General features: G+C 44.8%; 1 protein-coding gene across 1 annotated transcript in view; it reads left to right on the forward strand.

Annotated features, from left to right (window-relative positions):
* zfpm2a (zinc finger protein, FOG family member 2a) overlaps positions 1 to 27,036 on the forward strand; it is a 986,033-nt gene that overhangs the window by 667,578 nt on the left and 291,419 nt on the right. The window contains exon 5 of the mRNA XM_085993394.1: positions 8,260 to 8,371. Within this exon, the coding sequence (XP_085849520.1) occupies positions 8,260 to 8,371 (112 nt within the window). The remainder of the gene's footprint in view (positions 1 to 8,259; positions 8,372 to 27,036) is intronic.

Here is a 27,036-nt window from a genome sequence, read left to right on the forward strand (position 1 = left end):
TAATCTTATTGAATGGAGGAGCAAGCTCGAAGGGCTAAATGGCCTACTCCAACTCCTGTTTCTTATGGCTCTTTGCTGAAGCAATTCAAAATTAATTCCATAGCTCTGCTCCCTCCCTATAGCCCTGCATCTTTCTCTGCTACAAATATTTAACCGCTTTTTCCTTAAAAGAAAATTGGCCTGGATTTTAACTCCAGGTGGATTCCCCACTCAGGCCTGAGTTAAAATTACAGTCCGGTCTCAATGATGTCATCGTGCCACAGCATGCATATGTAAAGAAGGACCCTGTCCTTGCTGCCTGCTCAGGAGAGCAGGTTAAAATTGCAGATGTTACGATCATGGTGGCTTTCGGACTGGTAAGAGCCAGGGCGATTTTAACTGCTCACCCGCCAGGTTTCTGCTGAGCGAGTAGGGTTAAAATAGCCCCCGCGTGCCTCAGTAAGAATTCTTCAATCTGGTTGGTTGTAGAGACATGCAGTTCCTTGGCCTATTCACACGGATCCCAGATCCCCTGTAGAGTGCACTGCGCTGTTTTGGCTCTCTAATACTGTAAGTTGCCACGCAAAAGCCCACTAAAAGTCCGTGGGCAGCTGTAAGCATAATGTACGCCGAGCACCGTTTGTTTGCCACAGACTGCAAAACCTGGGCCAATGTTCTTTGCAGCAACTACTCCCTGTGCCAAAGCAGCCCATTATCTAACAACCCTCTGTATAAAGAGGTTTATCCTAACCTCTCTCCTCACTCTCTTAGTGACAATTTTAAATTAATAACCCCTTGTTTGTGGACTCCCCAACCAGAAGAAATAATCTTTCCCTATTCACTTTTGCTGCTGGAACAATGTATGATAGGCACTATTACAAACATATTGCTCTGGATTTTGCGATAGAAATAATTGTGAGGCTTTCAGCGCTCACCGTTATTATGGAGTAAAAGGACAGCAACTTCCGGTGTCCACACATGCGCAGTTAAAAGCAGAAATCAGGACGTTTTGCCCTGCTCCTTCACAAGATTCGCTACACCAGTGCCTCCCAATAGATTCAGCATTGAAATACATGAAGGTATGAAGTTGCTGTACTTACCCACTAGTTACCCACTAAACACAGCAGAAATAATTAGGGCTGGTCCATTCAGGTGTAAGTGAAATTTTAACGGCAAGATAAGTCTTAATTACAGGAAACTTTGTGCTATCCGGAGGTGAGCTATCCGGCAATCTGGAGCCACCGGCAAAAATCAGCAGCCATTTTTTATTCTTTTTGTTTGTTTTTTTTGCTTTGTTTGAACAGTCAAGCTGTGCAAGGTCTGTAGCTATAGCAACAGCTTCAGCTACAGAGCTTTAGGGCCACACCCGAGTGTTTAGAAGCTGTTGCTAAGCAACAGTGTTTGTTGTCAAATACGGAGATAAGAATCTCTGTATCTCTCAACATTAACTCTGGAGAGTACGGAAGTTTTGAGGCAACGGCAGCAGCTCGGTCCCGTGGGTGCCGGATAGCACAAAGATTCCTGTACTGCCAAACAACCCCTCTGGCCCATAAATTTTATTTTAACAAGTGTGGAAACTCATTCCTTCAGACTTTAATTATTGTTGGAGATTTTTTAAAAATGTAAATAATTTTTTTACACTTTTTTTTCTGTCTCTTAATCCCATTTTCATTTCCCCCTCTTTATTTTACTTTCTATCTCTTCATCACTAACCCAACAGCAGAGCTCCCTGGCTTCAACCTCCCTCGAAGACAGTGGACAGCGCTCAACCGAATCCACACAGGACATTGATGATGCGGCCATCCGCTCCACAAGTAGAAGATGAGGGACGACCTGAAGTGCGACTGTGGCCATGAGTCCCAGACCATGGAACACATCACATCAACCTGCCCACTGAGATCTGTTTATTTAAAAGAAGAGGAAAATGTGACTTCTACTCAATTTTACTCTTTTTTCAGTGCGCGCGATTAGGACAAACCTAATTTACAAAGGAAGTGGACCTATATAATTAAAATATAAAGGGGGAGAAATTTGGTTACGCCCCGTTTGGGGGCAGTAACCAAATTAGCGCCAGCCTTTTAGCGCCCGGCGCGGGAGTACCGCCCTGGCCGCTAAATTTGGCTTACTGCCCCGGCGAGGAAGTGGAGTGCTATCTCGGGCACTCCACTTCCTCTTGGGGCGGTGTCTGGGGCGCAAAGTAAGGTAGCGCCAGAGAACTATGCAGTTGCTCCGCGTAGCACTGACGCATTTCATCGCCCCTCCCCTTCCATTAAAGGGGAGGGATGCTGCGCACTCTGCAGGCCGTTTGACGGCCTCTACTAGCCCACCAGGGCGGCGTGGTGCCATGGCCGCAGCCCAGCACTGAGACGCTGTGCCAGCCTGCGTGATGGTGGCCATCCTTTAGCGCCTCAAAACGGGCGTGAACTTGGGTTTCCCGGCGCTAATCCCCCGCTGCGGCACCCGATGCGGTGCGGCAGGCGGGGGAACTGCAGGCCTCCTCCTCCTGTTAAGGAGGAGCTGCCTGCAGCCGACAACTGTCCGGCGGATTGACCCGACATCTGAGCCCGGCACCTCGGGGAAGTGCCGGGCTCGCATGAGACACTGATCAGGGCCGCGGGGGGGGAATGCAGGAGTCCGGGAAGGGAGGTGCGGGCAGGCGGCCACCGGGAACGCGGCCGGCCGCCGCTCCACCTTTATGCGCCGGCGCACACTGGGGGAAGACTCTGTTGCCAGAGTCTTAGTTGCGCCTGCCACGGGCGAGGCGGGCGCAACTGAATTTCGGCTTGGGGCCGGGTTACCACGGCAACCGGGACGCTGCGCACACCGATGACGTCATCGGTGCCGGCGCAGCGCTACCGGTCTACCGCCGCGGAAGGGCCCCAGGCAATTTAGGAACCGGCGCCAATTGCAGCGCTAGGCCCTCTAGCGCCGCAAAATCGGTGCTAAGGGCACTGAATTTCTAGGCCACTGTATTGGAATAAACCCATGCTTTACTTAATAATGCTTCAATTCTAACCCCATTGTATAGTTCTCTAAAGAGCATGTTCTCTGCAGACCTCTCTGTATAACCAACATATATGATATATATATATATATACACAAAAAATATCCCCAGTAACTTTTGTGTTGTGAAATGTGGACTATGGGAGCAATGGAGCAGTACTACAGATGTTGTAGGTTACCAGCATAGATATATTTTTGGCCTTGAGAGTTCTCACCTCCAGCTAGTATATGCAAATACAGATGGAGAGTTCTATATCTTTCAGAAAATGTAATAAGGTTGTAATTAATTGAGCAGAGAGGAGGTAGTGTTCACTTCTGAATGAGGCAGTAATTCTGTTGGGCTGAGAGTTGAGTATTGTTGTAGCACGAGGCATAAAAATTGTACTTAAAACAGCATGATAGGAATTTAGGCAGTCTATTTTGTTTTGATTTCTTTGAAGAATTTTTGACAAGGCAAAAATGTTAAAAGGATGTTGCCACCGTCTTTGAAATGTTACCTTGAAAATCTTCCTTCCCGTATTGTCAGTAAATGAGCAATGCAATGAGGAACCTGGTCTGGAAAAGCCACATATTGATATTGGATGAAAAAAGTAGAAAAAATGTTCCATTCCTCCAGTATTATCAATTTGCCATTTTTTTTTAATTGTAGATTATAATTTCTTCCTAATTAGATGTTGAAAACTGGTCTTGTGCTGCTGTAATCTTGCGAATTTACCCTTTAGAGAAGCATTTTCAATCTTCATTTTTTTCAAAATGAAAAAGACAGGAGTTATGTCAGAGTGGGGGGAAGTAATGCATGTGAACATAAGAGAAATAAGAGCCGGAATAGGCCATTCGGCCCCTCGAGCCTGCTCCGCCATTCAATAAGATCATGGCTGATCATCGACCTCAACTCCACTTTCCTGCACTATCCCCATATCCCTTGATATTCACCTCATGCTTCAGTGCTGGGGCCACTGCTGTTCTGTCTACATGATGTGGACTCAGGAACTCAATGCAAAGTGCTCACACTTGCAGATGATACCAAACTAGGAAGGGCAGCAGAACCAGAGGAGCCATTTCAGAAATTACAGAATGAGTTGGGCAAAATATGCCAGTGGGCAGAATAATAGCAGATTAAATTTAATGCAGACAAGTGCTACACATAGGAAAGTGAAATAGACGACACATGTACTTCACAAATGGTGTTCAAGTAGCTAAGTGTGAAGCTGAAAGAGACCTGGGAGTCCCAGTAGACTTAATGTCCAGCCAATGCAGAACAACAATCAACAAAGCTAATAGGATATTTAACTACATAGCTAAAAGAGTAGAGTACAAGTCAGAGGAGGTAATGATCAAACTGTATAGTGCTCTGGTCAGACTTTACATTGAATACTTCATCCAGTTCTGGTTGCCAAGAAACAGGTGAGATATTCAAGCACTGGGGGCAGTGCAGAGAAGAGCCAGAAGCTGATCCGCAGCGTCAGGTGTCTGAGTTATGAAAACAGATTAAAGAAACTTAGGCTTTTCAGCGTGGAAAGGAAGCGTCTGAGATGATGAGACAGAGGCCGCGAGGTTAAAGCCCTATTGATTGATGGCAGGTCCCGAACCCGCCGTCAACCCGCCTACAAACAGCCTTCCCAAGTGTCGGGTCCACGATTTGCGAATGGACCTGACACCTAGCGGCGGGGAACAGATTAAAGTCAGTAGTGTTCAGCCTGTTTTTCGATTTTCCCGCCTCTGGGTCGGGTTTCACGATGTCCGGACACCATGCCAGGTAATTGTTGTGTGTTGTGAGTCTGATGTAATGTTTGTGAAAAGATGACAGCTGCAGAAGTGGTGTGAGGGATCGAATGTTGCACATGGTTAGTTTCAGAGCAAAGAAAATGTTGGTTACTCCATTTTTAAAACAAATACAGATTTCTTTAGCTTACAGGTTTTTAAATCCAACTATATGTTCAGTGCCACCTCATTGGGAGAACCTCTCTCACCAGTGACGGGTCGCTTCTGTCATCTCACCTGCAGCTGCCATCTATTTCAGCATATGGAGGGAGTCATTGGAGAGCCTGGGTGCAAGAGTTCACCTTTGTGCAGTGATGCAGTGATTGTCAGTGTTTTCAGCACCTCAGTGCTGTCAAACACTGAGAAATCAACTGTCAAAATAAAATTGTGCCTGATCCCTTTAAGGAAACCATCAGATGACGCATCATCAAATGATGTCATCAGACTCGCTTCCTGTTAATTGGCCGTTAAGCCCGCAGGATGGGCTCAACAAAGTCAATCAAGGGAAAATCACGTCTGTGGAGCGGAGGCAGCTGGGGGTGGGAACGGAATCTGGAAACCAGCTGACCCGCCCCCATCCCGACATCGAATGCAAAATCGCGGCCAGAGACTGTCCACAGTAAACTGGGCCAATCTATTAGTGGGTAAAACGACAGAAGATCAGTGGGAGATGTTTAAAAAAGAATTTAAGGTGATACAGAACCTGTTTATACCCCTGAGGGGCAAGAGCTCTATGTGGCCAAAAAAACAGCCATGAACGACTAAAGAGGTAAGGGACAGCGTAAAACTAAAGGAAAGGGCGTAGAAAAAGCAAAAAATAGCACAGATCCTGGCAAATGGGAAAGATACAAGAACAGCAAAGGGTCACAAAACAGATAGAGCTGCAAAAAGGGAGTATGAAAAGAAACTTGCAAGGGATATCAAAATCAACACAAAGAATTTTTACAATTATATTAGGAAAACGAGGGTAGTCAGGAGGAATGTTGGCCCCTTAAAAACTGATATTGGTGATATTGTCAATGATAATAAGGAAATGGTGGACATGTTGATTAATTGTGTGTCAGTCAATGGCTCAGTTGGTAGCACCCTTGGTGTCAGAAGGTTGTGGGGGCAGGCCCTGCTCCAGAGACTTGAGCACAAAAATCTAGGCTGACACTGCAGTGCAGTACTGCGGGTGTGCAGCACTGGCGGAGTTGCCGTCTTTTGGATGAGACGTTAAACCAAGGCCCCGTCTTCTCTCTCAGGTGGGCATAAAAGATCCTGTGGCACTATTTTGAAGAAGAGCAGGGGAGTTATCCCCGGGGTCCTGGCCAATATTTATCCCTCAATCAACATAATAAAAACAGATGATCTGGTCATTATCACATTGCTGTTTGTGGAAGCTTGCTGAGTGCAAATTGGCTGCCGCGTTTCCTACATTACAACAGTGACTACACTCAAAAAGTACTTCATTGGCTGTAAAGTGCTTTGGGAAGTCCGGTGGTCGTGAAAGGCGCTATATAAATGCAAGTCTTTCTTTCTTTCTAATTACTTTGCGTCATTATTTACAGTAGAGGAAGAGGATAGCATGCTGGAAACCCCAAGGAAACTAATATTGAATCAGGGACAGGGACTCAATAAAATTAACATAAGCAAAATAACAGTAATGAAGAAAATGATGGCACTAAAGAGTGACAAATCCCCAGGACCAGATGGTTTTCATCCCAGGGTTTTAAAGGGAGGTGAGCAAATTGCAACTGCCCTAACTATAATCTTCCAAAGTTCTCTCGATTCAGGAAGCGTTCCTTTGGATTGGAAAAGTGCACATTTCACTCCGCTTTTTAAAAATGGCCATAGAGGGAAACCAGGGAATTATAGACCAGTTAGCCTAACATCTGTTGTCGGGAAATTACTTGAGTCTGTAATTAAAGATAAGGTGACTGATCACCTCGAAAATTTTCAGTTGATCAGAGAGAGCCAGCATGGATTTGTGAAAGGTAGGTCATGCCGACAAACCTGACTTAATTTCTTGAGGAGGTGACTAAAGTAGTGGACAGTGGAATGTCTATGGATGTTATTTATATGGATTTCTAGAAGGCATTTGTTAAAGTCGCACATGAGAGACTATTAACTAAGGTAGAAGCCCATGGAATTGAGGGCAAATTATTGACCTGGTTAGGAAATTGGCTGAGTGGCAGGGGAGTAGGGATAATGGGTAGGTACTCAAATTGGCAGGATGTGACTAGTGGTGCCCCGCAGGGATCTGTGTTTGGGCCTCAACTATTCACAGTATTTATTAATGACTTAGATGATGGCATAGAAAGTCATATATCTAAATTTGCCAATGACACAAACATAGGTGGTATTGTAGGCAGTGTAGGTGGAAACATAAAAATACAAAGGGATATCGACAGATTAAGGGAATGGGCAAAACTGTGGCAAATGGATTTTAATATAGGCAAATGTGAGGTCATCCACTTCGGACCTAAAAAGGATAGAACAGGGTACTTTCTAAATGGTGAAATGCTAAAATCAGTGGAGGTCCAAAGAGATTTGGGGATCATTAAAATGTCATGAACAGGTACAGAAAATAATCAAAAAAGCTATTGGAATGCTGGTCTTTATATCTAGAGGACTAGAATACAAGGGGGTAGAAGTTATGCTGCAGCTATACAAAGCCCTGGTTAGACCACACCTGGAGTACTGTGAGCAGTTCTGGGCACACACCTTAGGAAGGATATATTGGCCTTGGAGGGAATGCAGCGTAGGTTTACCAGAATGATACCCGGACTTCAAGGGTTAAATTACGAGGAGATTAGGGTTGTATTTCCTGGAATTTCGAAGGTTAAGGGGTGAACTGATCGAAGTTTTCAAGATATTAAGGAGAACAGATAGGGTAGATAGAGAGAAACTATTTCCGCTGGTTGGAGAGTCTAGGACCATTATATACACATACATGAAACTGGCTACATTAATGATGAATGCATTGTGTAGTCCTTAACCATCCCTACCTATCTCCCATCTTGTGTGCCATCTTAAAACATAATTTACAATTTATGTATTCACCTGGCAACCCTCTCACGGCGTTGTATTGAATAAATAAAAAAATGGCATCTTTAGCCCTGGGTTTCTGTAGAGTTCGGGGGACTGCCTCCTTAAACCACTTCTGGCCATTTCATCCAACTGAGACTGTAGCGATTTGCAGGACGACAAAGTTCCTGAAGTTCACCAGGTTCCACAGAGTTTGTTGCCAAAGTCATATGCATTCTCGGTTTAAATCCAAGCCGTTAGAGATTTATTAATCCGGAGGATCTGATTCATTATCATTTGGAGAGTCTTGATTTAATAATAATTCTGTCAATCAGAAGAGTGACTGCACTCAGTCTGCCTTTCTCTGTCCTCTGTAAGAACTCAACAAGGGATTTTGGTTTTGGCTTATGCGTTTGGGGGTTAAGGTTCTGTGAAAATTAGTATTATTCATCAAGTTCTTAATCACTGAAAACAAACGGCATCTGTTTATTATCTCCCTTTGTACAGAAGACAAAAACGGCTGTCCCTATAGTGGTGCATGCTGGTCCCAAGTGGCTGATGGATGTGACTTGGCGAGGAACAGAGGACAACAACAACAACTGTGTTGTGTACAGCAAAGGTAAAAACACATTGTTATTCTCCATTTGTGTGAAATTATACCTGTGAAGTGATATAATGTGTGCATTTGTGGAATGGAATTGCTTTGTAATTGAAATATGTTGTGTTTTTTTTAATTTTAGCAGTTAGTTGCTTTTATCCAAAATATTATGACTACAACTACAATCAGTGCTTATAATGAAGAGAGGCTTTGAGAGGGTTATTATAATGAGCATTCATTGCAGAAAAAACAGATGTTGCTGCCAATATATCACAACTTGAATTCAAGAGGCACAGATCATTCTAGGTCCTTCCTTTCCCACTGATTCCTTAATGCATGTATCGAGATAAAGATTCTATTGTAGTGCAGGACTTGCTGGTACTACAATAGAATCGCTCTCAATCCACAAGTCTATATATGCAGCGATTTTTTCCCGGGAGAAGTGGAGGGGCTGGGGGTGGAGCGGGTGCAGTGATGTTCCATGTTCCATGTTTGATATAAAATCTTGTGCGTAAAAATATTTCCAGTGACTGGAACTGGAAGAACTGAGAGAAATCGCTCATTATCTGATTAAATTACATCAGTGAAGTGTACATATAAATAACAATCTGAGTAGTTAACAGATAATGCACTGTCAGATCAATGAAGAACCTCTCACTGATGACCTGGTGTGAAAAGCAGCAAGATAAAAACTAGCAAACAAAGTTTGTGCTCCTGGTGAATAAGGTTTGCTTGAGCCGCTATGGTTTACTCATGGTGACGTTGTTATGAGAGGTGCATAAAGTGTAGTCACCATTGTAATGCAGGAAATGTATTAGCCAAAATTGCACACAGCAAGCTCCCACAAACAGCAACATGATAATAACCAGATAATCTTATTCAGATAGTGCCGTGGGATCTTTTACGTCCACCTGAGAGGGCAGAGAAGGCGTCAGTTTAAGGACGCATCCGAAGGACGGCACCGCCAACAGTGCAGCACTTGCTCAGTACTGCACTGGAGTGGAACTTGAATCCACAACCTTCTGAGTCAGAGATGAGAGTGCTACCCACTTTAAAAAAAATTACTAATATACTTTATTGAACATTAAGAACATTTACAACATCGTGATCATTTCATTGTATGATACAAATCAATTCCGCCGCTCTGCACAGCCATTCCGCCACCACATTTTAACATCAAAACCTGAAGTTTAATTTGTCTCCTGTAACATATGTTAATCGATTGTACTTTAAAAATTGATTGTAAAATACTATCTTTAAATTCCTTTCTGAATATAACATCCACAGAGCCTTATAATAATGATCTTATATTTAAAATACTCTTTTAGATTGATTCTCCTCCCCTTAAAAAACAGAGCATTCCTTCTTTGCACAATCACGAATCTAGCCAAACTGAACATTAAATTAATTGCCGCTCCGCTAGACTCGGGCAGACTCTCCTGCAATCCCCATCTCAAAATTAAGTCCCACTGGATTCCCATTCTCGCTCTTCGGTCCCCACCCAGCAAAAAACCTTCACACAACTGTCGAACATAGTACTTAAAATCATTTAACTGCGGACATAACACCAGTAAATGGGACAGAGTCTCATCCAGTGTCCCACACACTGGGCAAGTTGCCCCCTCCACTCGTCCAATCTTGCACAAGACAGTCATGGTAAAAATTTGGTTATGAGCCAATTTGAAATCCAGTTCAATCCACTCTGGACATTTAAAATTCACCCACACTCCCTTCCAAATCCTGTTGAAGTCCAGCTGTGGGTATACACTCTGCCAAAACTCCTGACCAGCAGGTGTCTTGAATCTCCATTCTCTAAATACCTCATAGAAATCTCGAGTACTGTATTACAGTTGTCAAATTGGACCAACTCTCCTCCCCCTTTCTCCAGCAGAAAGCTTGGAAAAGCAGGACACATTTTACTTTGGAGATTTCCGCATTTCTTTCTTCCATCCAATCCTGTGGCATTGCCCTCACAATCTTCTCATACATGATCCCTATTGCTTTTTCCTCTACCTCCTGATCCCCCTCCCACACCATGTCTCTCACTATCGCTTCCGGCAACCAACCTGGAATTACCTCGGATAATACATCTTTCACACATATAATACCAACTTTTATAAAAGCTTGATTAAATAAAACCTCTCCTTTGATGTTGATCCACCTGTTCAAAAATAAGGGTTGTTCGAAAAATCCCTCAGCCCCCTTGGGCATAAACTGCACACTTTTAAAAAATTCGGCCCAAGTCTCTACAACCCCCTTATAAAACCTAGGGAGAAGTTTAATCGATTTCAAAAACATATTATTGTATTCCATATACAATATCCCCTGCCCTCCTATCCCACTTCATTTAAAAAAATGCTCAGAACAACTCTTCCAAATATTTGTATTTGACTTCTGAAGAAATCTCTTCACCCATTTGATTCTAAAGGATTTTTTCTTCAAATCAATATCTGGGAAATTGAGTCCTCCCTGATTTCTCCGTCCAATGATGGTATTGTAAGCCATCAAGGCTGGTTTCCCTTCCCATAAAAACCTCACACAAGCCTCTCGGATGGACTTTTCCGCCCACTTAAGAATATCCTCCACCGTCAATAAGTACCATAGCTTAGATAGCAGGAGAGCAGACACCACTGTCGCTCTTCCTTGCACTTTCAACCACCTTCTTTCCCATCTTCCCAAAATCTTTTTAATTTTCATAACCTTCGGTTCCCAATTTAATCGATCCACTTCATCCCTGTCTTTCTTGCGCCCCATATGCACCCCCAGAACTTCCAAAACCTCCATCACCTTAAAGGGACTTTCCCCCAACCATTCCCCCCCTACCCCTTTCTGCAACCAGGCATTGGGACTTACTATAATTCACTCTGGCTACTGAAGCTCTACAATATTCCTCCACTACCTCCATAGCTTTCCTCACTGACTCCCCATTTCTCAATGTTAAGGTTGTGTCATCTGCATATTGGTGTATCACCGACACCAGCCCAGAACTAGGAACCACAATCCCAACTACACCTTGTTTCTTTCGCATCATGTAACCTAATGGTTCTGCTACCAATGTGTACAACAATGGGGACAGGGGACAACCCTGTCTCACTGATCTCTGTATCGGAAAATACTTGGATAAGAAAACATTACATTTAACACAGCTAAATATGTTTGAATAAAAAATCCTTATCCACTCAATGAAATTTTCCCCGAAACCAAATGCTTCCAAAACCTTCAATAAAAACTAATGAGAGACCTTGATCTATCTTTAATACATAAGCCTTCCTCCCACTCTCTTCCATGAGCTCGATCGCATCTCGGATTGAGACCACAGAGTCTGCGATGTCCCAGCCTATGACTCCATAGGACTGAGAGGGCAAAACTATCTGCGGCATCACCTCCTTCATACAATTTGCCATAACCCTCACCAAGATCTTATAATCCACATTTAATAATGTGATGGGCCTCCAATTCTTCAGATCCCGTCTACCCCCTTTATTTTTATAAGCTAAGCTTATGACACCTCTCCTCATAGATGGGGTCAAGCTTCCCTCAATTTTAATTTCCTTAAAAATTTCTAAGAGCAATGGACTTACAATCTCGAAAAATTCTTTATAAAATTCTGCACTTAGTCCATCGGACCCTGGGCTTTTCCCCCCTTCATTCCACTTATTCACAGAAATCACAGAAACCCCACAGTGCAGATAGAGGCCATTTCGGCCCATCGAGCCTGCACCGACACATATCCCACCCGATCCCTGTAACCCCTACACCAACACATATCCCACTCTATCCCCGTAACCCCACGTATTTAATCCCCCTAACACTAAGGGTCAATTTTATCATCGCCAATCAACCTAACCCGCACACCTTTGGACTGTGGGAGGAAACCGGAGCACCCGGAGGAAACCCACGCAAACACGGGGAGAATGTGCAAACTCCACACAGACAGTCACCCGAGGCCGGATTCGAACCCGGGTCCCTGGCGCTGTGAGGCAACAGTGCTAACCACTATGCCACCGTGCTGCCTATTATTGCTACTTTTATTTCCGCTAATCCTACTTCTTTGTCACACATGCTTCCCTCATCCTCCTTTAAACCCTCTTCAATAAAAGCACTAACCTTCTCCATCGCCAAATTGGAAATGTCTTCTTTTGTATATAACTCTTGATAAAAGCTGCTAGCTGCCTCTAAAATCTCCCCACTTTCATGAATGATCTTCTCCCCAACCTTCAACTCTCCAATTAATGATAATCTCTGTCGCCGCTTCTCTTGCTCTAGAAAATAGTGCATCTTTCGCCCTCCAATGCATCTCTAGCCTTTGCACGGAGAATGGCCCCCTTGCATTTTTCAGCTTGTAATAATTCCCACTCTTCCTTTAGCACCCGAAACTTAGTCTCAGCTCCCTTATCCCCTCCGTCAACTGCTTTACAGACATCCGTAAACCTTTTGTTTATATTCTCTTCTCGACGCCGGTTAGCTGCCGCTCTCTTTTTCCCTTAACGGACCGAAAAAACTTTTACCTCATATTTGAAATTGTCCCACCAAATTCTTCTTTCTTTCAAGAACAAAGGTTCCTTCTGAGCATTCTTTATTATATTTAAAATCCCTTCTTTATAAGCAATTTCTTTCAGGTATTGATTGTTTAAAATCCACACCCCTGAACCGATCTTAACTCTGCTGTTCCTAATTCTAAGAACCAAAGCCGAGTGGTCACTAAAAAATACTTTTTTGTAATAAATCTCCATCACCTCAGAACTTAACCCTTCCCGCATTAACACAAAATCTATTCGGCTCTGTTTTAAAACATCACCCACCCAACCTGATCTGGAGAATTCCCTTTTTATGGGGTTCTGGTCCCTCCATAAGTCTCTCAAATTTAAATTTGCCATCATTTTTACAATCATCCCTCTGGACTTATCATCCTTAAATGTCATCTGGGCTGAAATGTCCATCCGAGATAAAAATACATTAAAATCCCCCACTATACAAGGATTTTCCACCTCTGCCACTTCAGTGAATAACCCCCGAAAAAACTCGCGACGCTTGCAATGGTCGTTCGGTGCATAGATATTAAAGAGATCGCAATTAAATTCCTCCATTTTTACCCTTAGCCATAAAAATCTCCCCTCAGTGTCCTTGTTCACCAAGGCAACGTTCTCTTTTATGGACGGACTCACCAAAACAGCCACCCCTCTACGGTTATTGTTTGCACAACTTGCAAACACCTCTCCCTTCCAAACCTTCTGAACTCTTTCTAGAATATCCTCATCCCAAAAGGTTTCTTGCAGACACAACAAGTCCATGCCTTTAAAACCCTGCAACAACTGCTCCAATTTCTTCTCACCCCTCAGTCCGTTCACATTAATCAAGACCAATGTAATCATGGCTCGAAAGAAGGGAAGTATGCCTGATAATCTCCCCATCATTTAATCTCTGGCCCTTCCCTCCTCTCATGCTCCTTCCCAACTTTTTGGCCAGCTGTTGCTTTTTCCTGCAGCCTCCGACTCTTTTTCACCTCCTGTTTGAACCTTCCCTGCTGTTTCACCTCCTGTTTGAACCTTCCCTTCCTTGCATTAAGTTTGGGTCAAGAAGCTGCCCCTTTTCCCTCCTTCTGCCCCTCACTAACCTTTCCCTTTCCACATGGTGCCACCCCACCCCCCACTTCCATGTCTCTGTCCCCTCTAATTCCTCACTCTCAAGCTCTTCTGTAACCGTCTGTGTCTGCTCCCCGTCAGATACATAATCCTACTCCCCATCAGATACATCATCTCCCATAGAGAGTCTTCCTGCTATCGCGGTTTCTCCAACAGTGCCGCTCCCTTCGACCTCCTCTCCACCTCTGATCCTTGCTCCCTGATCCTTCTCTCTCTGGGACAATGGCGCACCTATATTGCTCCCTTCTGGCGTCTTTGTCTCGCCACTCCCGTCCTGCTGCCCCTTTAAGGCTCCTGCCTCTTGCACCCTCTCCTTGTCTTGCCCCCTCCTGCTCACCGAGATGTCCGACTCCCCGTCTTTCTTTGGAGTACTTACATTTACCACGCACCCTCCTCCTGCCTCCTCTCCCCCCGCGGACACCAGATTCTTTAGGGAGAGCTGAACCGTATTAAGGCTCGAGTTTGCACTCGACCCTTGCTGCCCGCTGCTGTCTTTGTTCTTTTCCACTGTACTTGGTGTGTTTTCCACCATCTCCATCCTGTTCTCTGCTCCGCAATTTTCTGCCTCTTCCTGTGCTCTTTTCTCCTTCAATTTACTAGCTGTGTCCTCTGACTGCGCCGTTCCACTCACACCTCCTGCTCCTTCTCCCATCTCCTCGTCACTCATAGAGTTTCCTTCTACCTCACACTCACAGCGGGTGGGGCCTTTGTGACACACCCCACAGCTCTCCGCCTTGCAGCTCCGAGCGACGTGCCCAGACTCGCCGCAATTATAACAGTACAGATCTGGACAGTTTCTTACAAGATGGTCGTGTCCAAGACAATAATAACAAACCTTCACTTGGTTATCATGTATTACTCGAAAGTACTGCACTCCTTCCATTGTCTTGAATTTCATGCTGTACGGTAATGACTTCACCCCCTCTGGGAACTGCACCTTTACATAATGGGTTCCATCTGCTACCCGTGTTCCTGGATAGTACCTCTTTATTGCTGAGCAAATTTTAATGTCCCACAATGCCAACTTTTTGATTAGCACAAAATCCTTAATATAAACTGGCAAGTTTAAGAATGAGACCTCCACCTCTTCTGAATATAGCAGAGATACCTCCAAGAACTTATCGCCAACTTTCAGACTGAGCAAAAGTCTTTCCACCTCCTCTCGGCCACTGACCGTCACCTCAAACCCAACATTTGACTTTGGTCGGTAGGCAAAGCAGCTTCCCTCGCCACAGTCCTCATGTACCGCTTGGATAATATCCCAAGCTCGTATCTCCTTATCCTCGCACTGAACCACCACCATGTTTTCTTTTCCAAACCTCCCGGGGTCCCGGCCCAAATCTTTGGGCCTTTTTCTTTCCCTTCCAACCACAGTTTCTTCCCTGATTAAATTCCCCTTGAGAACACAGCCCTCTGAGGGGCCCGGCACTCCGGACCCCTCAGCAGCCATCTGGCTGTTGTTTATGGGCCAAAAAGGCCCTAAAACCTGAAAACAAAAACCCCCAAACCCACCACCAACTTTTTACAAACTCACTCCAACTCCCTGCTGCAATCAGGCAACCAGTAACACCTGCTCACTCCTAGCCCCTCCCACCTAGACAGTGCTACCTACTGAGCCACAGCTGACACAGCTAACCGAGGGGAAGGGGAAGAATGTCAGCATTGACTGGCGAGCAGGGTGGCCCATCGTTCATCACCTAGTGATGGACAAGGAGGACGAGACTTACCAATCTGTAAAATCATCAAGCAAGTGGGTAATGGTGTCAGCGCTGCAACCTAATTTGAAGGACAGCTGGCCAGTTTACACTTGTATGTACAGGGGCTGTGGGAGAGGCCTGGCTGGTGATGGGGATGCGTGTTTACAGCACACAGGGCGGGGTGGGTTTATGCTAGCAAGCTAGGCTGGAGCGTGCCTGAGCACCGTAGATATTAAAGTTCCCAAATAATAGCTATTTGTATTTTGGTTGCTGCAGTAGCCATTTTAGGTAAGTACTTGTGGTAACTTTTCTATTCCAATCGGTTCCTTTTTCTATTTGCCTCCTCCTATTTTTGCTGCATCTTTACCTAAGACTGTAGCCTACCAGTGAGGGAATTATTAGGTCATTTTGGGAATGAGGTGCTTGGAAACCCTTTCAATAAATTTTTTCCACCAGTCATTTTTCATTGAAGTGGAGGGCAAAATGGCATTTAGATTCCCACCCTCAGCTCCCAGTGCCTGTGTGTGTGGCAGGTTTGCCAAACCTCCCGGAATACAAATGCTGCCTGACTTGCTGAACATTTCCAGCATGTTCTGCTTTTGTTTAAAATTATAAAGAATTGACCATTGATTTCTCAATGGTGTTTGGGAATCGGATAGCACACGTCTTGGGGGTGGTAGGGACCCATTCATGGGGGCACTTGGGAAATTTTGCAATACCCAGTCTGCCCCTGTCAGTGAGTAAATACATTTTTATAGGCACACGGGGTGCAAAAATACCTAACTACAGGGTATCCAGCCTTTATAAGCTAAATGCAATAACATTTGCAAACTGTGGGCAAGTGTCACATGATCTAGTGTCACATGATCAAACCTCCAGGAATATGTCCAACCAAAGTTGGCAATCCTAGGGTCTCATGTTGCAATTAGGACCTAACACCATTTTAACCGAAAATTGTAGAAGTCCCTCCCAGCGCCTGGCCCACCAGTTAAAGAACATAAGAACATAAGAAATAGGAGCAGGAATTGGCCACTTGGCCCCTCGAGCCTGCTCTGCCATTCAATAAGATCATGGCTGATCTAGGGCTCAAAGCCACTTCCCAGCCTGCTCCCCATAACCCTTCACTCCCTTATCTTGCAAACATTTGTCTATCTCCACTTTAAATGTATTTAATGACCCAGCCTCCACAGCTCTCTGGGGCAGAGAATTCGACAAATTTACGACCCTCTGAGAGAAGAAGTTCCTCCTCATCTCAGTTCTAAAAGGGCGACCCTTTATTCTGAGACTGTGCCCCCAAGTTCTAGATTTCCCCATGAGGGGAAACATCCTCTCTGCATCTACCCTGTTGAGCCCCCTCAGTATCTTATATGTTTCGATAGTGTCTGAGCCACTGAAGCAGTATTTAAAGGGCCACTCATCTGCAGGTAATTGGATGAGAGGAGTGTTCTGCTGTTTGGATTACCAGGAGTTTTTCCAGCTTCCAGGTCACTCCTTTCTCACTTTTTCTGCCTTATCAATTTCATTAAGCATTATTTGCTTATCATGGCTGCTTTTCGTACAAGTTTTATTTGGCTAGAGGAACAGTTGGTGGAAGAGGGGCAGCAACAGCCTCAGCAACCAGCACTGGCAGCTGCCGTGCCTATTACAAGTCCGCAGGGGAGGGGGTGCTCGTAGGAGGCCATACTCAGCATACAAGGAATACAGGCCAGGAGTCACTTTCTTAGATCTATCTGAAGAGCAACTATATAATAGTGATCGTAATATAATTGAGTTCAATGTAGTGTTTGAAAGGGAGAAACACAAAACAGCTACTAAGATTCTAGATTTAGATAAGGCCGACTTCAACGGGATGAGACAGAGACTCTCCACAGTAAACTGGGCAAATCTGTCAATGGGTAAAATGACAGAAGATCAGTGGAAGGCGTTCAAAAAAGAATTTAACGTGATACAGAACCAGTTTATACCCCTAAGGGGCAAGACTTTTACTCGCCAAAAGTAAGGGACAACATAAAAACTAAATGAAAAAGCATACAAGAATGCAAAAAAATAACACAGATCCTGGTGAATGGGAGAGATGCAAAGAACAGCAAAGGGTGACAAAGCAGATAGTAAGAGCTACAAAAAGGGAGTATGAAAAGAAATCAGCACGGAATATCAAAATCAACACAAAAAACTTTACAATTATAGTAGGAAAAAGAGAGTGGTTATGAGCAATGTTGGCCCCTTAAAAAGTGATAATGGTGATATTATAAATGAAAATAAGGAAATGGCGGACATGTTGAATAATTACTTTGCATCAGTATTTACAGTAGAGGAAGAGGATAGCATGCTGGACATCCCAAAGAAACTCATATTGAATCAATGACCGGGACTCACCAAAATTAACGTAAGCAAATTAACAGGAATTAAGAAAATTATGGCACTAAAGAATGACAGATCCCCAGGGCCAGATGGTTTTCATCCCATGGTTTTAAAGGAAGTAGGTGAGAACATTGTAGATGCCCTAACTATGATCTTCCAAAGTTCTCTCGATTCAGGAACCGTTCCTTTAGATTGGAAAATTGCACATGTTTCTCCACTATTTAAGAAAGGTGAGAGGGAGAAACCAGTTAAATTATAGACCAGTTAGCCTAACACCTGTTGTCGGGAAATTTACTAGAGTCTATAATTAAGGATGGAGTCACGGAACACCTTGAAAATTTTCAGTTGACCAGAGAGAGCCAGCATGGATTTGTGAAAAGTAGGTCATGCCTGACAAACATGATTGATTTTTTTGAGGAGGTGACTAAAGTAGTGGACAGGGGAATGTCTTTGGATGTTATTTATATGGACTTCCAGAAGGCATTGTATAAAGTCCATCATAAGAGACTGTTAGCTAAAGTTGAAGCTCATGGAATTGAGGGAAAATTATTGACCTGGTTAGGAAATTGGCTGAGTGGCAGGAGACAGAGAGTAGGGATAATGGGCACATACTCAAATTGGCAGGATATGAGTAGTGGAGTCTCGCAAGGATCTGTGTTGGGGCATCAACTATTCACCATATTTATTAACAACGTAGATGATGGGATAGAGAGCCACAAATCCAAGTTTGCTGATGACACAAAGATAGGCGGCATTGTAAGAAGTGTAGATGCAAGCATAACATTACAAAGAGATATTAATAGATTAAGTGAATGGGAAAAACTGTGGCAAATGGATTTCAATGTAGGCAAGTGTGAGGTCATCCACTTTGGACTTAAAAAGGATAGAACAGGGTGCTTTCTAAATGGTGAAAAGCTAAAAACAGCGGATATCCAAAGAGACTTAGTGGTTCAGGTACATAGATCATTAAAATGTCATGAACAGGTAGAGAAAATAATCAAAAGGTTAATGGGATGCTGGCCTTTATATCTAGAGGACGAGAATACAAGGGGGTAGAAGTCATGCTGCAGCTGTACAAAACCCTGGTTAGACCACACCTGGAGTACTGTGAGCAGTTCTGGTCACCACACCTTAGGAAGGATATATTGGCCTTGGAGTGAGTGCAGCATAGGTTTACCAGAATGATACCGGGACTCCAAAGGTAATATTATGAGGAGAGATTACACAAACTAGGGTTGTATTCCCTGGAATTTAGTCAGGGGCTATTTGATTGAAGTTTTCAAGATATTAAGGGGAGCTGATAGGGTAGATAGTGAGAAACTATTTCCGCTGGTTGGGGAATCTAAGGGCTGGATTTTACCAACCTTGGCGGGTCCGTGGCGGGCGACGTCCACTGCCGGCTCCAGCCCACTCTGTAGAATGATTTTTGCCTGATAGGGCCCGCCCAACACGTTTCCCGGCCAACTGAAGGAAGCGGGTCTGATGACGTCATTCGATGACGCGTCATCAGCTGGTTTCCTTAAAGGGACCATGTGCAGATTAATTTTGACATTTGTGCTGTCAGTGTTCTACAGCATTGAGGCGCTGCAAACACTGACAAGCACTGCACAGAGGTGCAGGGTTGCACCCAGGCTCTCCCATGACTCCTTCCATATGCTTATGGAGGGAGTCACAGCACACAGGGAGGTTCTCTTCCCTTCCAATGGGCGGAAGAGACCTCCCCAGGAGATCAACACAGCCTGGTTGCACATTGCACAGGAGGGCACAAGCAGGGATGCCATCATGAGGACTAGGCTGCAGTGGTGCCAACCTGGCACATAATGTGGCAGCCAGGGTGTACAGCGTCAAGTGAAGTAAATCTGGCCATGGTGAGACCATCCCTGCCCTCCTGGGCAGCAATGTGGTCAGGTGCTGATGCCCTCTGTCCTGTGCAGCATCAGTTGATTGCGGAGAAGGTTGGTATTGTTGTTGATGCTGCTGGTGTGCCTGGTGCTGCTGGTGTTGGAGCTGATCGTGGTGGGATTCTGATGACCAATGTGAGATAGTTTCAAGGGCACCGATGCTGATGTAATAGATGGCAGGTGAGGTTGAGATGACAGAAGCGATCTGTCAGTGGTGAGAGAGGTTGTTCCAATGAGGTGACACTGGATCGAGAGTTTACTCCAAACACTTGCAACCTGCATAAAGCTCAATCTGTCTTCTAAATGCAGTAAGCAACAGCTTCTGAGCTTGGAAAGTGAACAGATGTGAGATGGGAGCTTTTATAGCACATTTGCAGCTGTCAAGTAATGAGATGATCCTATGGTCATACAATTCCCGACCTGTTTACCTGACGTGATCCCGAGCAGCGTGGACCCCGTGAGCGACCTCGTAAAATGTAAAGGTGAGCTCAAAATAGTTCTTAATGGGCTGTTAACAAGGCCATAATGGCCTGAATTGTCTCCTCTGCCGCTGCATGTCAGGTCTGCTCAGCGCTGACAGACCTGACATCTAGGAAAGTCGCGTGGCGGCCAGTTGACAGCGGGATCCCAACCCGCTGTCAAAACATTTTTTTTTCCAACCGACCCACCACCGAACGTGCCCACACACCCCCTGAAAAATTCCCCCCTAGAACTAGGGGACATAGCCTAAAAATTAGAGCTAGGCCTTTCAGGAGTGAATTTAGTATACATTTCTACACGTAAAGGGTTGTGTAAGTTTGGAACTCTCTTCCACAAACAACAACAACAACTTAGATTTATATAGCGCATTTAATATACTAAAAGATATCAAGGCGCTTCACAAAAGCAATATCAATAAAAAAACATTTTTTGTCATCGAGCCACAGAAGGAGATATCAGGACAGATGACCAAAAGCTTGTTCAAAGAGGTAGGTTTTAAGGAGCATCTTAAAAAAGAATAGAGAGGCGGAGAGGCTTAGGGAGGGAATTCCAGAGCTTGGACCAAGGCAGCTGAAAGCAGGGCCGCCGGTGGTGGGGCGATTAAAATCAGGGATGAACAAAAGGCCAGAAGCGGAAGAGCGCAGAGATCTCGAAGGTTTGTAGGCTGGAGGAGATTACAGAGATAGGGAGGGGTGAGGCCATGGAGGGATTTGAAAACAAGGATTGGATTTTAAAACTGAGGCGTTGTAACACCGGGAGCCAGTGAAGGTCAGCCAGCACAGGAGTAATGGGTAAACGAGATTTGGAATGAGTTAAGATACAGGTTGCACAGTTTTGGATGAACACAAGTTTATGGAGGATGGAAGATGGGAGACCAGCCAGGAGAGTGTTGGAATAGTCAAGTCTAGAGGTAACAAAGGCATGGATGAGGGTTTCAGCAGCAGATGAGCTGAGGCAGGGTTGGAGTCGAGCGATGTTACGGAGGTGGAAGTAAGCAGGCTTGTGATGGAGCGGATATGTGGTCGGAAACTCATCTCAGGGTCAAACACAACACCAAGGTTGCGAACGGTCTGGCTCAGCTTAATACTGTTGCCAGGGATGGAAAAGGTGGCGAGGGAATGGCGTTTGCGCCGGGGACCAAAGACAATGACTTCAGTTTTTCCAATATTTAGTTGGAGAAAATTTCTGCTCATCCAATATTGAATATCGGACAAGCAGTGTGACAAATCAGAGACACTGGAGGGGGTCCAACGAGTTGGTGGTGCGATAGAGCTGAGTGTCGTCGGCATACATGTGGAACTTGATGTTGTGTTTTTAGATGATATCGCCGAGCAGCAGCATTTAGATGAGAAATAGAAGGGACCAAGATAGATCCTTGGGGGACTCCAGACCTAATGATGCGGGAGTGGGAAGAAAAGCCATTGAAGGTGATTCTCTGGATGCGATTAGATAGATAAAAACGGAACCAAGATAGAACAGTTCCACCCAGTTGGACGACAGAGGACAGGCATTGGAGGAGGATGGTGTGGTCAACTGTGTCGAAGGCTGCAGTTGATGCTGGATTAGTTCATAGAATCATAGAAATTTATGGCACAGAAGGAGGCTATTTGGTCCATTGTGTCTGCGCTGATCGAAAAAGAAATATCCAGTCTAATCCCACTTTCCAGCTCTTGGTCCATAGCCCTGTAGGTTACGGCACTTCAAGTGCACATCCAAGTACTTTTTAAATGTGATGAGGGTTTCTGCCTCTACCACCCTTTCAGGCAGTGAGTTCCAGATCCCCACCACCCTCTGGGTGAAAAAAGTTCTCCTCAACTCCCCTCTAATCCTTCTACTAATTATTTTAAATCTATGCTTCCTGATTATTGACCTCTCTGCTAAGGAAAATAGGTCCTTCCTATCCACTCTATCTAGACACCTCATAATTTTGTACACCTCAATTAAGTCTCCCCTCAGCCTCCTCTGTTCCAAAGAAAACAACCCCAGCCTATCCAATCTTTCCTCATAGCTAAAATTCTCGAGTTCTGGCAACATCCTCATAAATCTCCTCTGTACCATCGCTAGTGCGATCACATCTTTCCTGTAACGTGTTGACCAGAACTTGTATGCTATACTCTAGCTGTGGCCTAACTCGTGCTTTATACAGTTCTAACATAACCTCCCTGCTCTTATATTGTACGCCTCGGCTAATAAAGTAAAGTATCCCGTGTGCCTTATTAACCACTTTATCTACCTGTCCTGCTACTTTCACGGATCTGTGGACATGCACTCCAAGGTCCCTCTGGTCCTCTACATTTCTCAGTATCAAATTTTGTTAATTGTTCATTTTAAATCTGAGATTGATAGGTATTAAGGGATATGGGCAAAAGCGGATATATGGAGATAGGTCACAGATCAGCCATGATCTCATTAAATGGCGGAACAGGCTCGCGGGGCTAAATGGCCTACTCCTGTTCCTATGAGCAGTGCATCAGGAGGCTGTGCTTCTCCAAGCAGGCTGTTGCAGACCTCTACAGCCTCCTGCAACATGACTTGCTATCTGCTGGAATGGGAAACCTGCTCATTTCCTTGCCCTGAAAACTTACACAGAGACTGTCTGTTTAACAGTCTTTATTACATCCTAACCACTCCCTTAATCATGCATAAAAGAACATTCAAACTGTTCAGGCAACATTTATATCAATGACACTATGACAATGCAGACTCAGAAGCTGCTATTAAACCACAATACAGACCAAAGTGCCAAATGTGGCAACGGTGATTAATTTAATGGCAAACAGAGTAAATGCCTTCTATTCATTTCTCACCCAAGTTATCAACACATGGTGCCTTTTTCACTCCTACAAGGTGCTCCTTTAGTGGCCTCAGCAGAGCCAGTGGAAGGCTGCTGTTCCTCATGTTGGAACCCTTGAGATGTTTGTGGCCGGTGACTTCTGGGTGCTGGAGCCAGTGAGTGTCTGGATGCAGACTGCTGCATCTCGGCTGCTGCCGAGCAGTCTGGTCCAGCCGACTTGCTGACACTATGCCAGGTACTGGTTAAGGGGTTGATGAAGGAGCAGACATGCTAAAATCCTGAGAGGGCAACACATACTGCTCCCATTGTGCCACTGCCACTCCCATGGGGTTCGGGCTCATCATTTGCACTGACTCCGCCACCCGTCTTGGTCCTCTCACTCGCATATGCTGTCTTCTGCTACAGAAAGAGAGCAGGTGTAGGGGGTGGCGTGCGCCCAGTCAGCTTCACCTCTGACTGTCTTTGAGCGGTTCGAATCGCTCCCACACCCCTGGGTTCTAGACACCGGACTTAGGTACAGGCAGCGATACAGAAAATCGAGTAGACAAGTGGTTTGGTGCAAGAAAACCAAAATTTTATTAAAAGCAGAATTAAACACAATCTTATGAGAATTACTGATATAGAATAGAGGCATAAACAATTACACTTATATGGGAATGGGGAACACATGGCACATCGAGGGAAACAAGTACATTAAAAATCCCCTTATCCTTATCCCACCCCCTATACCTAACTAGATTAAGCTATGAGGGGCCAGGAATTCATGCTCACCAATCCGAAACCTGTTGCCTTAACTGGTGGGGTTTTGAGGTCCGCTCTTTCTGTCCTTTGGGGTATCTCGTCGCCACGTGGTCACAGGGCGTGGCGCTGAAGTTGTTTGTGCGAAGCACCCTCCATTTCCTCAGCTAACGTCGTCGTCGAGTCGCAATGGGTCTTCTTCTTCCTCGGGCGGTCGCCAACGGTATTGTTGCGGTTGGGGGTCGGCTGGCGGTCTTTACTGTTTAATGATTTTCCTACCCAAGCTTCAAACACCAGCTTATTCTTAAACTGGGCTCTTATTGTCCATCCTTCGGACGCCAGCTTATTCTTAAACTGGGCTATGATTCTGGGGTTTTACTGTCCATGCATGTAATGCCAACTTATTCTTCAAACGCCAGCTTATAACTAGGTGTTTGTCCCCCAACGCGTCTTTCCGCTGCTCTTCTCTGCCCTTATCGGTTTACCGTATTCTTCGTCTCGTCTGCCCGTTTGTGGCCTGTGTGTCCTGTGTGCTTTCGAATCGGGTTCCGTTCTCCTCCCGCGTTTGGCCCTGGTGTAATGGGCGTCCTTGGTGTTGAGTGGCACGGGGAGCGAGAAGAGAGCCCGCCACGAGGCCAGGGCACGAGAACGAGAGGCAGGAGCAAGAGTCAAGAGCCAGAGATAAGAGAGCGATCGCCACTGATGGGCCTACAATTATACCCGTTCTTCATTCCTTATCTGCGCGCCAGATCAGGTCAGTCCTTTGTCTAACTTTTGGCAGGCTCGTTTAAAATGATTACAGCCATTTACTTTAACGACTTCTGGAGTGGTTGTCTCCATGCTTAATGGCCTCGATGTCCTGGCTGTTTGTCATTTATGAAACTTAATTGTCCTCATCCTGGCTTGATGGCTACTGTGAGCTGTTACCGATCAAATATGCAGAAACCTAATGGTCTCGATTTAGGCCCATTCTAACCTGATCTGTTCCAAGGTGAATGAATGCATATTCTGTGTTTGCTTAGCTGTCTGGCTCCACAAAGTCTCTTCACAGATTCATGCATTTTAGGTTTCGTTTCAGGTTTTGAAAAGTGCCTGCCCTTTTGCAGGGCCTTGCTTTTAAAATCCTGTACTTTTGGTCACGAGGTTGCAGAAGCCATTTTTGGGTACCCTTTTTAATAACTTGTCCATACAGGGCCCCTTTATCCATAATTTTCGGGGAATGTGGGAATTTTGAGAACCCTACACAGGAGAGTTAGGTAGTGGCTGTTGGAAAGTTAAGTGGAGATGTGATGTGCATATAGTGCATGTGTTGAGAGCTGGAGAAGAAGCAAGATGTATGTAATGTGAAGTAAGGCAGCAGTGCTGGGAGGAGTTGCTGGTTGTGCAAGTGTGGATGTGAGAAGAGAATGGTGTTAGTGTAGTGTGTGGGTGTGAATAGACCAAAGGAAGAGTTGTGTTTGGAATGAGAAAGAGAGGGTTTGCAGTAAGCCCTTGTGGTTGTATGCTGAAGGATACAGACGATGGAGGGGAGGGAATTGTTGCGAGTGGTGGGGGAAGGGGTGAAAGGAGTGTTGTCAGGTGTTGTTGAGAGAGGTGGAGAGATGAAGAGCTCTACTCACTGTTGCAGCTCTTGTGAGATAATTGAACCTCTTCCTACACTGAAGCCAGGTCCTGGGGCTGATTTGGTGCCACTGAACCTGTCAGCTACTTCTGACCTGGACTGCTGGATATTGGTTCTGGGGATGTTCTTGTGGCTTCAAGGGAACAGTACCTCCCTCCTTGCCCAGACCTTCTGCACCAGGATGCCCAGGGAAGCAATACAAAACCAGGGGGTGGGGGTGCCCTTCTACTCATTTGCACTGTCAAAATATTAAAATGAAAGTGGAGACTGCAACTTCTATTGAAGAGGTTCCTCCCTGCTTTAAATAGACCTCGGAAGGTGCACTAGAAATTGTGCACGTCCTGTGGATGGGCTACTCGATTCCCAACACGATGGGGAGGGCAGCCCATCACTCAAATGGAAATGAGGCATAGGAAACAAAATTGCTCAGGCCTCACACTGATGATATCATGGGAGCTTCCTGCCGCCCACTTTGCACCCGGATTAAAATTGGGGTTGTAGATTCTGAACACCATTACTGTACCAATAATTACTTTACTTTCATCCCTGGAGTCTAGAAAATTGGTAATGGGAGTCTGAATAGACTTTTATGGGCTGAATCTTTTTTTTTAATTGTTGCTCTCAACAGAAGCCTTGCCCACTGAGAGCACACAGTTGTAAAATTAGCCCTCTAGTGTCAGATTCCTCAGTCTACTAGCCCCTGACAGTCTTGCCTGACCGACGAGCTAATCGAGTGCTGCGCAGTCTGTTATACCAAGGATGGGAAAGAGGAGTATGTTGGAACTTGGTCATAGTGAATTTGAATATTGGTTTGCACTGTACAAGTTCCTTTTTCCCAGTTATTAAGTTACCATATAATCTATTTACAACAAACAGAATTTCTCTCATGAAAGGTTGAGTTGTGCTGTTCAGTTTAAATTATTGACATAACCTGCTGCCGAGCCACTGTACAGTACACATTCTGGCAAGAACAAACTGCCCATAGTGAATTCCAGTACTGCCAGCAGGCTACAGCAGCTAAGACAGTATTGCTACTGTTAGTCTGAGCATTTGGCCTAGCAAAAGTGTGAAATTAATAAGCGTTGATAAAGTTAACATTTCATGCGAGTCAAATGTTTTCTTCTTTTAAACATCTGCAGGGAATAGGAGGGACTGGAGTTTATCAGCTGACATCAGAACTATGGAAGAATATTGAGTATGCTTGACTGTCAAAGTCTGTCACAATGCAGTATCACTGCAGAAAATCATATTATTACCGTATTAAAACAAAATTGTACCCTAAAGGAACATACAAGCCAGCACAAAGCTGAAACATAATTATGCTTTCCTCTAATAATTAAAATTAAAAAAAGATTAATAAATTATCTTTCATTAAGCAGAATAAGAGGCAGTTTGCAGCAATGTAGCATGCCATGGTGTGTTTTAAGAAGATATCAAGATAGATAGGGAAAC

The sequence above is a fragment of the Somniosus microcephalus genome, chromosome 7 (assembly GCF_052327205.1).
Source record: "Somniosus microcephalus isolate GS21.2 chromosome 7, FLI_Smic_1.0, whole genome shotgun sequence".
Lineage (NCBI taxonomy): Eukaryota > Metazoa > Chordata > Chondrichthyes > Squaliformes > Somniosidae > Somniosus > Somniosus microcephalus.